General features: G+C 41.6%; 1 protein-coding gene across 7 annotated transcripts in view; it reads left to right on the forward strand.

Annotated features, from left to right (window-relative positions):
* Positions 1 to 11,796, forward strand: part of NFYA (nuclear transcription factor Y subunit alpha) — a 39,554-nt gene extending 27,758 nt beyond the window's left edge. For 5 of the 7 annotated variants that reach the window (XM_060231506.1, XM_060231500.1, XM_060231501.1 and 2 more), the window contains 4 exons: positions 2,033 to 2,199; positions 5,051 to 5,224; positions 7,498 to 7,599; positions 8,758 to 11,796. In XM_060231506.1, coding sequence (XP_060087489.1) covers positions 2,033 to 2,199; positions 5,051 to 5,224; positions 7,498 to 7,599; positions 8,758 to 8,811 — 497 coding nt within the window. In that variant the 3' untranslated portion in view covers positions 8,812 to 11,796. The remainder of the gene's footprint in view (positions 1 to 2,032; positions 2,200 to 5,050; positions 5,225 to 7,497; positions 7,600 to 8,757) is intronic. The other 2 variants (XM_060231505.1, XM_060231507.1) reach the window with 1 other exon arrangement.
* The last annotated feature ends 1,848 nt before the right edge of the window (positions 11,797 to 13,644 follow it).

The raw sequence follows: 13,644 nt of genomic DNA on the forward strand, positions 1-13,644 counted from the left end.
TATAACTTTGGGGCAGGAGTACCTATTCTCTGTAGCTCTAAAAACTCAAGATCTGTACCAAAGTAGCTAAAATGGTGTAGTAAGAAAAGTATAATCTGAGAGTAAGGTGCTTGAATACTAAGAACAAGCAAGGCATAAATGCAGCAGTATTCCTCCATAGTTTGTTCTCCAGCAACTGGTATTTGGAGCAGTGTTCCCTCTAAGCTGAGTTAGTGTGAGCTAGCTCACAGATTTTTAGCCTCCAGCACATACATTTTTGTCTTAGCTCAGAAATGATGACCCCAGAACACACTAATTTATGCAGCAGCTCACAGCTTTAATGCCAGTAGCTCACAAAGTAGAATTTTTGCTCACAAGACTCTGTAGCTTGGAGGGAACATTGATTTGGAGGTACAGTGCTTCAGAATATAGAGTCCCCATTTTATGATTATGAATAATACTTGTTGATAGACCTATCTTGCCTGAAGTTGTTTAGACCAGGCGTGTCAAACATGCAGCCCCAAGGGCCATATTAGGCCCTCCGGAGGGCTCCTATCAGGCCTGTGAGCAACTCACTGTTGTCTGCTTCCTTCTCCCTCTCTTGCTTCCTTCTGCATCACAACTTGCTTTACCAGGCTTGCACAGTCACACAGGAGCTACAGAGCAAAGCTCCTACCTTGAGGAGGAAGTGCGGGAAGGAGAGCTAGCTTTGCCAGGCTCTCTCAGTTGCACAGCAGAGCTACTAAGCCAAGCCTCTCTTCCTTCTGTTGGCTGAGGCTCAACAAGCCAGTGAGGTGGATTAGACTGAGTGTGTGTGTTTGTCTGTTTCCTTGAAAAAGTTTATATCTCTCCTACCAGGCATTACATTTTATGACACACATGGCCTGGCCCAACAAGGTCTTATTTATGTCAGATCCATCCCACATAACAAATGAGTTCGACACCCCTGGTCTAGACCCTTTTTAAAGCTTTCTGAGTCAGTGCTCCTCATAACATCTGTAAGGGGTTCTGTAAATTAATTATGAATTGTGTGAGTAAGAACTTTTTTGTTATGAGTGGTTCAAAGCTCTCCAGTATTACGAGAGAGGGAGAAAAGGTTCTCATGAGTCATATCCTTTGCTTTTTCACATTTTTCTCAATTGAAAGCTATAAATACTATCATAGTGAAAGTGCTCTTATTCTGTGATTATTGGTCACCCCAATGTATGTAGTTACATTATAGATGTATGTAATAGGGCATGGTGATACTAGCAATTTTATTTTCGTTATTTTCTAGAAATCACTAAAATGATGGATTTTTTACTGGTACTGTATAGCTAACTACCATTTACTCTGTGCTTAATTGATTATCGTGACTTTAACTGATTACCACCAGTTCAGATCCCACTGATGTAAAAATTACAATAGGATTGTTTCCCCCAGCATGTACCACTTTGCACAGATGTACACCGATTCTCATCTGCCATTTCACCAACTACGAGGAAGTTCTTTAGGACATTTTCACATTCTGCTTGGATTTTTACCATTCTGAATAATTTTGTGTCATCAACAAATTAGTTGCCTTACTAGTTATCCCTGATCCCAAATCCCTTATGAATAAGTTTGGCAGCAAACTGCCTGTTCCTTCTGCCCAGTTAATATTTTAAAAATGAAGCCAGATCATTGGTACATTTAACTAAATATTCCGCAGGCTTACAGTCTTCTCCAAAGCTTCATGAAGAGGAAGGTCTATTTTCCCAACACCAATTTCTTGTGTTTCTATTAATCAGAAATGCCAGTGATTAAACCTTGGGCCTTCCTCATGCATGGCATATGATCTTTTGCTAATATGAGGTCCCTCCCTAATACATATCAATCCATAAGAGGGCTAATTTAACTCCTATAAAGGACACTTGGTCTTCACAAGTTGATTGTTAAGCCAGTTTTTTCATATCTTTTTAAAGTGTCTTTAAAGATTGCCTTTCTGGGGAGAGTGAATAAAATCTGAAGTGGGACTAATTATGTTCCCTTCATCTTCTGTGTATGTTTTTTGTTTTATTTTTGTTTGTTAAAGTTACAGTCCCTGTTACAGGCATGATCACCATCCCAGCAGCCAGTTTGGCTGGAGCCCAGATAGTTCAGACGGGAGCCAACACAAATACAACCAGCAGTGGACAAGGGACAGTAACTGTGACGCTGCCTGTTGCTGGAAATGTGGTCAATTCAGGTGGAATGGTGATGGTGCGTACCAAATTTTTCTTATACCCCACCCCAGGTTTATTTGCAGAATAAATCATAACTTGTTCAGTCTTCTGAGAGGAATCTCAGTTTGTTCTTAGGCAACAGTGTATGTGTTTAGGAAACTTATTTGTTTATCTACACACACACACACACACACCCCCTTTCATGGTAGCCAAATGGAGCATCCTGATTGGTTGGGAAAGTGCTGTATCAACCTTTGGCCCATCAAACTATCAGTCAAGGTCTGCTACATTCCATTGGCTGAGGGTGGGAGTAGGAGGAAAACAGCCACATAAAGCCTTTCCCCAGTTGGCTGGGGGCTCCTGGGTCTTCCTGGTGAGTGTGTAAAAGGAAGAGAAGCGAGCAGAACCTGTCTGTTTGGAGCTGCTCAGCTTTCATTTTCCTGTTAATCTTAAGAAGTTGGTTGAAATACAGCAGATGGTTACATTCATTAGTTCCGGTGAGTAAATTGAGTGAGATCACAAGTGTGTGTTTACAAACAGTGTTTATTTGGCTGCTTTGTGTGTGTGTGTGTGAGAGAGAGAGAGAGAGAGTGTGTGTGTATTCACTTTTACTTAGTGCAGTGAGCTGCTGGGGGACAAAGAAATTAAGGCTGTATTCAGGGGAACTGCGTTGTTGTATTTTTATTTGGGGGGCGGGGATGGGAAAGTCTCCTGGCTCCACTAACAAAGTCTCCAGGTATTTTCTGAGTTGGACCTGGCAACCCCACAGGCTAGCTTGGTTTTTTCGGTAAAAGTGGGGGAGGTCCAGACCTATTTTGGCCTTTGGGGCCAGTCCTGACTAGGGCTGCCAGTTCCAGGTTGGTGGAAAATTCCTGGAGATTTTGTGGTGGATTGTACAGAAGCCAGGCTTTGGGGAGGGGAAAGGCCCCAGCCAAATATAATGCCATAGTGCCCACCCTCCAAAGTAGTTTTTTTCTTCCAAGGGGAAAGATCTGTTGTCTGGAGTTCGGTTGTGATACCAGGATATCTTCAACCTCCTCCTGCCTTTCAGCCGCTGTGACATGACAACACTCCAGTGCAGGGTCTGCCAGACCCAGGTTCCTACTGTGGAAGCTGACTCGGGGATTTCAGACCAGACACAGGCTTTCAGCCTAACCTACCTCACAGGGTTGTTGTGTGGATCAACAGGGGGAAAGGGAAATGATGTAAGCTGCTTTGGTTCCCACTGTGGAGAAAGACTGGGGGGGGGGGGAGGAGATAAAAGCTGAAAGATAAAGGTAGTTGAATGGTTGGCTGGGAAGGAGAGAGGGTTGCCAACTCCAGGTTGGGACATTCTTGGAGATTTGAGGGGTGAAGCCTGGAGAGGGTGGGGTTTGAGGAAAAGTGGGAACTCAGACAGGTACAATGCCATAGGCTCTAAACACACACCCAAACCAGCCAGTTCCTCCTGGGGGACCATTGTTGCCAATCTCCAGGTGAGGCATGGAGATCACTCAGAAGGACAACTGCTCTCCAAATGGGCAGATATCAGTTCCCCTGGAGAAAATGATACACTGGGTCATTATACCCTGCTGAGGTCACCTCCCTATAACAGCCAGTGTGAGATGGCAGTTGGCACTTTAGAGCAGGGTCTGCCAGATGCAGTTTCTTGCTGTGGAAGCTAAAAGTGATTTTGGACCAGTCACAGACTTTCAGCCTAACCTGCCTCACAGGGTTGTTGTTCAGATCAAAATGGGGAAGAGGAGAATGATGTAAGGTGCTTTGATCTCCACTGCATAGGAAGACTGCACTTTTCCTAGATACAGCCTGCAGGGAGTGGGGGAGGAGATGGAAAGCAATCTACCCCCATCTCTTTTGTCCCCATCCCTAGTAACCTACACCACATTTCCCCACTTTCTTCATTTCCCTTCCCAACAGCTGCCTTCTTGACATACCTTGTCTCTCTCTATCCTTCACTTCCCACCCCATTCCCCCCAAGGCCATGAAACTCACCCATAGCAAATTTCTAGCACCCATTGTATTTCTTCCCATAACGTGCCTTATTACTAGTATTATTTATAAGGAATTTCTCTGACAAGGAATCAAAACCAGAAGAAGGTTTTTCTGTCTTGTAATTTGTATCTGGAATTTATGAGGTTTCCCCACTTCTGAGATGGTTTCCCTGCAGTCCACCATCCTGCCCCCAAAGAGGCAGCTGGCCCATCAGCCTCAGAATTGGGAAGGAGAGAGGGTTCCAACATCCAGGTCCTCTTCTTTCCGCAGACTGGCTCTCCATGCTCTCTTCTCTCCCTGGTCTGGGCTCTGTCTGTTGCTTCCCGCCTGGATTGTCTCCAGTCTCTTTCCATCTGGGAGACTATAAAAGGAAAGGGAAGTCTTTCCTGCCTCTTTCCACTGCTGCCTGTCTCCCTGCCCCACTCTGTTCCCTTGCTGCTCAGGGCTTCCTCTTAGCCTCTCCCATTCTGGTCTTCCCCAAGTCTGAGCTCAGCCTTGCCTTCTGACCACACCCTTTCCCACCTCTGGTTGACTCCTGCCCTATTTTTGGTTGTGTCAGCACAATCTGCCTGGGTCCCAGCCACTTCCCTCTTCTTGCCTTCCATGTGTGGATGAATCTGGGCCTCACCTATCCTCTGTTTGAACAGCTGGAGCAAGGTTGAGTTGGGACTGTGTGTGGGCTCCCAGTAGAATTGCATTAAATCTGGTATAGTAAATGCTGAGACAGTATGATTTTCTGCCAAGTTTTTATTGCAGAGGTTAAAGAAACCCTTAACTGCAAGACTGTTTTTCAGTAGACATAGAGGTTGGATTTCCAAGAGCCATATATGTTTAAAACTGCTTTTGGTACTCAGCTGAAATGCATTCATGTAACGCGTTTTCTTGCTTTGATACAGATGGTGCCAGGGACTGGATCTGTGCCAGCTATCCAGAGGATACCTTTGCCTGGAGCAGAGATGCTTGAAGAGGAGCCCCTGTATGTGAATGCTAAACAGTATCACCGGATTCTAAAGAGGCGGCAAGCAAGAGCCAAGCTGGAAGCAGAAGGGAAAATCCCTAAAGAGCGGAGGGTGAGGTTACAATTTAATATACTTGAAAAAGATGTACATATGTCCTCACAACCACCTGTTTATAATAGTTAATTCATCCACTGGAACTATAAAGGATGATTATTACAGATGTCTGTGACCTATCAGTCTGATAAAGAAAGCAAATAACAATGGTAAATACAGAGCATAGGCATTTCCAGCAAGCATGGGAAATATTAAAGTTGCCATATGAGGCACTAATAAGAGACCATTTGGAATAATATTTCAAGTTTTGCTTACCTGTTTTTAATAAATGCTGACTCAGATTTGGCAAACATTTACAAATAGTTTCCATCTTTTATTTTAATTCTTTTAATGGCTATATTATGAGAGGTTAAAGGACCCAGTGGTCAGAGCCTATAAATCATTATTTTAGTATGGAAGTTCCTAGTATGTCATGGAGAGGAACCATTTGGAGTCCAGTGATTTTTAGCCATTTGATATGTGAGGCTCAGGAAAAAGTATCTCTTGGGTAGTATATCTTTATAGTGAACATCTGGTTGCGGCATGGAAGCAGGATGCAGCAGTCTTATCAGTGGACGATATTTAGGGATGCAGATAATTAGCCATGTTCTCTCCCTTTCCAGCCCCTTGAAAGTTGGTTCCTGGGGTTGTTCTTGGGGAAACTTCTTCCTGTTCCATTTCCAGTCTCCCTGTTCCCGACTCTGTCTGTACATCTCTTCTTAAAATCTCTGCTTAAAATCTTACATCCCCTTTTTCTTCATATTTTGTGGCATGCCTCTTTCCACCTGTCAAAGGGAGCTTTGACTCTTAAAATCTCACCCAATATTTTGTTGGTCTCTAAGGTGCTACTGCATTCTAATCTAGCTGTTCTACTGCAAACCACCATAGCTACCTTCTGAAACAATCTCTATTTTGCTAGTGTCAGAAAAGAATAAGCATCTGTATACCTCAGCTTTAGGCTCTCCCATCCCCTCATCTGACAAAATGAATGGTGGTGGTGCAGGAGGAGGCCACCATCTGAGGGAGTCAGCTAAACAGTTTGTCCATATAGGCATCACTCCTGGTACCCAGGATCTAGGAACTGGAAGGTTCTCTCTCCTAAAACCTTTCTTGAAGCGAATGGAGATGGAATAGTTCATGTGGGTAAAGAAAACTTGTGCAGGGCCAGTTCTCTGGACAAGCAATACAAGTGGCTGCTTTGGAGTACCATGACCATTCAAATTACTGCTTGGGGGAGCTCTAGATAGCCGAGCTGTTCTTCTAAGCATTGCATTTGCCTCCTTCACCCCTCCCATTGGGAACTAGCTATGTAGGCAGTTGCATATAGGGGCATGTGCTCAATGTAAACCAAACTAAATAAATACAAAAAACTCCCTTATTGGTATTTTCAGGTATTTATTCAGCCAAATGCAGATTACACAGTCTTATTCAACTACCAATATAGCTGGCCCAAACAAAAGCCATTGGTTTTCGGCTCTTATCCAGGCCAGCTGTATCGCTGAGCTGTGCCATGGTACAGCTTGTAGAAGGCATTCCCTTCATTTGTGGAGGTGTGCCACCAAGGTGGCACAACCCCAGATAGTGAAAGGAAGGCATTTTAAAATGCTGAATAAATTTGGCAATCTCAGTTATTTCCCAATTCCCAATATCATACAGATACTAAGATTTGAGAATATCAGGACATAATGATATTTTGGGGGTCAAGTGGTCCCAAATCCAAAAAAAGCAGGGGGGGGGGTTAACACACCCCTAGTTCTGTAGGCTTAGATGGCTAGAGGTGAAACCAAAAGCTTCACACCCTCAAAGGGTCATTTTATTTTCCTCTCCCTATTTCTTCTTACCCTTCCCTTCTTTCCCCCTGTAAGCCCATATAGCCTCTCACCTTTTCCTGCTTGGTTCTGTCCTTCCTACTCACCAGTCAATCAACCTCTATCTGCCCCTTCTCTGTTCCGCTTTCCTTCCTTCCCTCCCCCTGGCAGTCTCTCCGCAGGAAAACTGTGGCCCATTTATTCAGGGTCCAGCTGCTGGGCCAGCCCAATTGCACATTGAAAAAGCTGCAGAGATTTGCAGAAGAGCCTCATTTACTTCTTTGTCTCCTTCCCCACATTGTTTCTTTCACCCTTCCTGCCAAGCCCGGTATCCTGGCCTGCCCTTCTGTTGTTCCTCATGTGGGACACATGCTCATGTGCCTACTCTCTGCTTGTGACACATGGTAAAGTGGATGGTCTATATTAACATGCAAGGCTTAGAAGATTCCTTTCATTCTTTCAATTATATGGTCCTGTTTGCAGAAATACCTGCATGAGTCCCGCCATCGTCATGCCATGGCAAGGAAGCGGGGAGAAGGTGGACGATTTTTCTCACCAAAAGAAAAGGATAGCCCTCATATGCAGGTAAGCAAAACTTTTATTTGTTTGTTTGTTTAGTAGATCTAATCATATCTGGGAGTCTATGCCTTCTCCCCAAATATGCCAAAGGCCCTGTTGTCAGTAGGTGGGCCCTTAATTGCCCTACTGCTTATTATAGAATCTTCTGGGTTATTATTTGTCTCTCCCAATTCCATAGGGCCTGTAAAACTGACCTCTTTTGGCAGGCCTACAGTAACTAATGTGGGAGGAGCTGCCGCTAAATATTACCATCCATCTGTAAGACACCTAATAGAGCAATTACAGAGAATTAAGAACTAAAATGAAGCTGGACCGCCTATGTAGGAAATTTTATAGCACCATTTTTAAGTTTAAATTATAAATTGTTTATATGTGTTTTGATTTTATAATTATAAGGTATGGTTATTGTTGTATTATGACTGTGAGCCACCCAGAGTCCACATGGAGTGGGCGGCATATAAATTTAAAGTAAATAAATAAATATTTATATGCCATCTTTCCCACCAACCAAGGTAGCATACCAAAAAAACCCTAATTGTTTTTAGATTGCATATTTTATTATATGTACCTGATTTTAACCTTGTATTATTGACTGTTGTTACCCACTCAGAGCCCATTCAGGAGGGAGCGGGCTATAAATCAAAAATAATAAATAAAATAAAACTGAGCAAAAAGTGGCAATAACTATGATGTATAATATCACCTTGGAAGTCAGTTTCTCCATCAACTCTCTGAACATTATAAGTTGGACTAGCCATCTTTTATGCTGGAAGCAGAACATGGACCCTTCAAAACCCCTCTATTCTGAACACAGAATTAGAATTTTCTTAGTGCAGAACTTGAATATTCATTTACTACTTCACAAAATTTGAGCAGAAAGGGGGAAAAATACTTAGCCAAGATTTAACCTCCAGTACTGGCATTAAATAGAAATAGTTGTTACTTAATAGTTGTGCATTTACCTTAAAGTAAGGGATCTTATAGTTTGTATTTAAAACATGATCTGAAGAATCATGTTTTTTGTCATAATGTGAATTGTCATCAAATTGTGACTTGTTAGCCGCCCTGAGCCCGTTTGGGGAGGGCGGGATATAAGTGCAATAAATAAATAAATAATAAAGAAGACTGCAGGTTATAAACCTATATTTTTCCCTTTTTGTACAGGATCCATCCCAAGCAAATGAAGAAGCAATGACACAGATGATTAGAGTATCTTAACAATCAGCTATTGAACAAAGCACCTGACAAATACTGCATCTCCTGTTGCCTGTCCTACCTAGCAGACAAACTTATAAATGGGGAAATTGTCATATGCACACCCTGTTCTCTTCTTCAGGACAAATTCCATGGTCTCAATAATGGTTTTAGGATTTTAATTGCCGGGGCCTCAGTGTATGGAAACAACTATTAACTTTGGGTATATGCCTTTTCAGTTCAGATCAAGGAGCTCAAAGTCTCACTTTTTAGGCCTTTAACATCCTTGACAGCAGCCCAGTGTGAAACTCCCACAGCCTCAGCAATAATTGGCTTGTTGAAATAGGGCTACCTTTTAAGCTATTTGGAAGCCATGGCTCTTCAATCATGTGACTGATATTGGGAGCAGCTAATACCTGTAGTTGAGAGGCCTACACCTTAACTTTGTTTCCTTCATATAGTCTTTTTGATTGCACCTCATAGCCTTGGACTTCATATTTGCTGGCAACACACTGTAGTAGCATCTCCTATTGAACTCTGGTGGAACTTCAATAAGATACTGAAAGTTTTTCTTGAAGTAATTATCATACATAAATTGTCATCAATGATCTGTCTAGAACAAAATATTATTTCAAAGTACAAGGAAAGTAATAAGACCTGAGATGATATATTCATGTTCTGAGGGAGGGGTTTGCGCTGTGACCCAGGGAATGGGGAGTAGCAAAAATCTGGCTGGTATTGGGAATGGCAATGTGTGTGAGTTGAGATCTTGTTTCAGTCAATTAGAGATTACTGACTTGGTCTTCTGAAATGCAGGCAGTGATTATTCCCAGATACTCAAATTGGCTGTCTTGTTGATGCTGTTATTTCTCCAAGATAGATGAGATACCTGCACCATTGCCCTAATCAAACTGTAACTTGTTATATCCTTTTCAATACAAGAGAACTAGTATGGGCAATCCTTTCAAGCTTTTTATGTAATGTTCTTTGTAAATCTGGCACTTAACATTTCTGCAGCCTTCCATTTTCCATTATGATGGGTTTCTTTTTATTTTTGTTTTTAATGGCTGTTTTAGATAGGTTATAACTGCCTGGTAATTAGTTATGTTAAGGAGCATGAGAATGCTGTTTGTTTTCACAGTTCATAGTTCAGTTTTTGGAGATAGGCTGAGATTCTTTCTGACAAGCATCATGCAGTTGTTTCTCTCACCATCCAATTTCTCCCATTATCATTACATACTTAGTGTTTTGTGGTTTGTCTGGTGCTGTGTTTAGTACTTATGTATTTACAGTCATATGTTAAACCTGCATTGCTCACCATGATTGACAATTGACACAGAACTGGAGACAGGCCATCACAGAAAGATGAGAGGTGAAGTGTGAAGTGAAAGCAGTTACAAAGCAGTTGAGATACAGAGGGAAGAAGGGGTCTGATCATTGACTACTGAATTCTGTAGGAAGGCCGTGACAACATTGGAAGGTTAAATGATACAAAGCAGGCATTGGTCTAAATTTAGAAGAAGGTGGCCTCTATAAGCCCTTGTTTTCATTGCTGATAATGGAAACTAGAATTCAGGGGTAAGGACGTGATTAATACTGGTAAGTCAATAAAGATTACCCCTAATTCACTCAAATTAGAGTTTTTCTGGCAACTATGAAATACAGCCAATGAAAACTGCAGACAAGAATTGACATTCCTTTAGTCTCAGTTTATTAAAGCTTCAGTTTCATTTCTTAATGATAAGTTATTCCATGGTCAAGCTTTGGATAAGTTGTATTTGCTTTCTAACGCAACAAGAGAACAATACCAGATACAATTCTGCATGTGGAGTAGAGGTTGAACAGTGTGGCTTTGTAACAATTCATTGGCCTTGCTTATGTTTTTGGAAGCAATTTTTTAAAAAATCTTATTTCATGCTCCTGTCCATCTTTAAGCTTGCATGCAAGTTGCATGTTTATTTTTGTTTGTTTTAAATCTCTTTCTGTTAATTCCTTTTCATTATTGGTTCTCAATGCATCTTGGGTTTCCACCATGGCATTTTTTAGCTGGCTACAGCACTTGACCGCAGTTTCTGTTTGCTGGTTTTCACAATATCCAGTTTCGGAATTACGTTAACTGTCCTAGTTAAGGGACAATGAATATATTGTTTGGAATGATTGTTCTTCAGCATTGCTGTAAATATTAAGAGCATTGGTACGTTCTGAGATAGTGGTGGGCATGGAAGGGGATATACTTTAGATTGTTGCTTTTCCATTTCCCCCTCTTGTCTGTCAGATTGTCTCTGCAAATTTGGGAAGTTAAGAGAATACATTTGCAATTTCAAAAAGTCTTAGCCATCATTATCCTTCCCCACATTCAACAACAGAAATGCTCTTTGTGATATCTATGTGTAGATTATGCACAGACACCTCTTTAATTTTTGATCTGTAGAAAATTTCTGTGGTTAGGTTTTTCTGTAATGGTGTACATGTCCTGATAGGATCTATTTACCAGTGGCTTTAGACTTCATGTGTGTAGGTCAGCCTCTCTTCAGAATAGTTGTTAATATTGAGAGCCTTGTACTGCAACATGTTGCAAAATTTTCTGTTCCAAGTAAAACCTAAAAGCAGAAACAATGCCAAAAGCAAACTGATTGGAAGTGAAGAATCAAACCATGAAATAGTTAATTGGAGGTAGAATAAGGCTGTAGTCAGTTTGAGGAAAGTATACATTCTTTTGACATTAAAAACATTGGAATATTGATCCCACTTAAAGAGGGCTGACATTCATGGGGTGGAGTCACAGCCCACAAGTGATGCTAAATTTTTTCAAATGTTTTGCATGTAAAGAAATTAATTTGGGGGGTTGTGAATGGGAGGCATTGATATTTGTGTAATGTAAGACAAAGTTTGTATATAGTTCAAAAGTTTATAATTTTTTATGCTGCATTTTGAAGTGTATTTTGTCTTTAATAGATACAACTGTAAGTACTGTGTACACTATTCAGTCAATAAAACATTTATAAAATATGCCCATTGGCTTTTGGTATAGTAGTTGCTGTTCACTTGGTAATGAACCCAAACTGGGGTCATCTTTTGTAACCTGAGTACAGGCTTTTCTCATTTTTAAACACAAAACGTTAAATGGATTGCCAAAGGAGGTGAGGAAGTTCCCCTTATTGATTTTTCAAATGAAACACAAGGCTGTGCCCCCCAAGAGCCTTTCAGTCATGCTAGCTGTATTGTCTATGGGATGAATTTTAATTGTCCATGATGCTGAAATGCATGTTTGCTGTAAACTGTCTTAAGCCTGTTTGGGAAAAGGCAGAATATTTTAATAGAACAGTTGCCCTCTGCTTCCATTCCATATGAAATTTTCCAGTCAAGCTTTGATCAGCTGGATCCAGTGGTGAAATGTTTCCTGAACTGCACCACTTCAGAGTGAGGACAAGGTTACATGATTACATACATCAAGGACAAGGATTCTGTGAGAAGATTTTGCATGGGAAAATACCTGAAGTATGAAAATCCCACACACAGTCTGGAGTGGTACAGTTTATCAAAGGCTGTACACAACAGGATTTTCTGTCATGGAGTGTCAGTGTGACTAATTCCTTTAGTTGTATTTATTTTCTGAGCTGAGTAGCTGTTCTGATATTAGGAGTAAGTGATATTAATCTCTCCCTCTCTGTCCTTTAAAACATAGATATCTATCAAAGCTCAGTATTGAGAGTTGCAATATCTATACTACTTTGATACAACATCTAATATTTACAGGAGCCTAGTAAATGATCTTGCCATTAATCATGTGTCTGACTTGTGAAGGGTTACAAATGCAGCTTGATAGATGGGGGATATATCCATTTTATAGATTGTGACCTGTTCTTGCCTTTGTGATTTGTCATCCCACAAACCATAAAATATAGATGGATTTTAAAGTTTGTAAAAAGTATTCTTAGATTTCAAAGTTGGAAAGTCTTGAATGTACAGCCTTATCCAAACTGCTGCTTACTTTGATACAAAGATTGTCCTGTTGCTTTGTACAGTGTTTTAATCTAATTGAAATATGTTTTTAAGCATTCTCATGTAGTTCAAATGGAAAAAGATGCACACTATCTTTTTATTGGATCAGTATGTGTTACTGAAAGAGTGCACACAGCTTTTTGAGCTTACACAACTGACCTTCAGACAAGTCACCTGCTTTATATTCAATAGCACTGTTTAGTAAAACGTCAGGCCTTTAAAAGTCATGAAGGGAACTCCCTCCCAAGTCCACCCAACCCAACCTTGGGGAAAATGTCTACCTCACCACCCTGCACAACCCCAGTTTAACTGATGTCATTCCCTGTCCTCCCCCCCCCCCCCCCCCCCACCATCGCTAGTGGTCCCAGCACAGCTCCTGGCCTCTGCTGCAGGGCCAAGCCTCCACCCCTGAGTATGACATGGCTCCCAGGGGCAACGTCTGCACATGCACAGATAATGCTTTGGGGGGATTTAAACCTCTGTAATTTTTTTTAATGTTTTCAGACTTTTTTGCAAACCTGGAGGGTTTGCTTGGTACCTCCTTCACCTCACACAGGGCTAGGGTTGCCAGCTCTGAAATAAGAAATTCCTGAAGACTTGGGGAGTGGAATCTGGGGGAGATATGGTTTGGGGAGAGGAGGGACCTTAGTAGGATATAATGCCAGAGAGTCAACCTTCCAGAGGAACTGATACCTGTAACTTGGAGACCAGCTGTAATTCTGGGTGATCTCCAGCCACCACCTGGAAACTAGCAACCCTATGTGGGGTCTAGCTGGCTCAGCCAAGCTGTCCCTCCAGCCTTGCTTCTTTTGGGCTGAGCCAGGCACCACCACCACTTCCCCCCATCTCACCTCT

This window comes from Heteronotia binoei, chromosome 2 (genome assembly GCF_032191835.1).
Source record: "Heteronotia binoei isolate CCM8104 ecotype False Entrance Well chromosome 2, APGP_CSIRO_Hbin_v1, whole genome shotgun sequence".
NCBI classification, from domain to species: domain Eukaryota; kingdom Metazoa; phylum Chordata; class Lepidosauria; order Squamata; family Gekkonidae; genus Heteronotia; species Heteronotia binoei.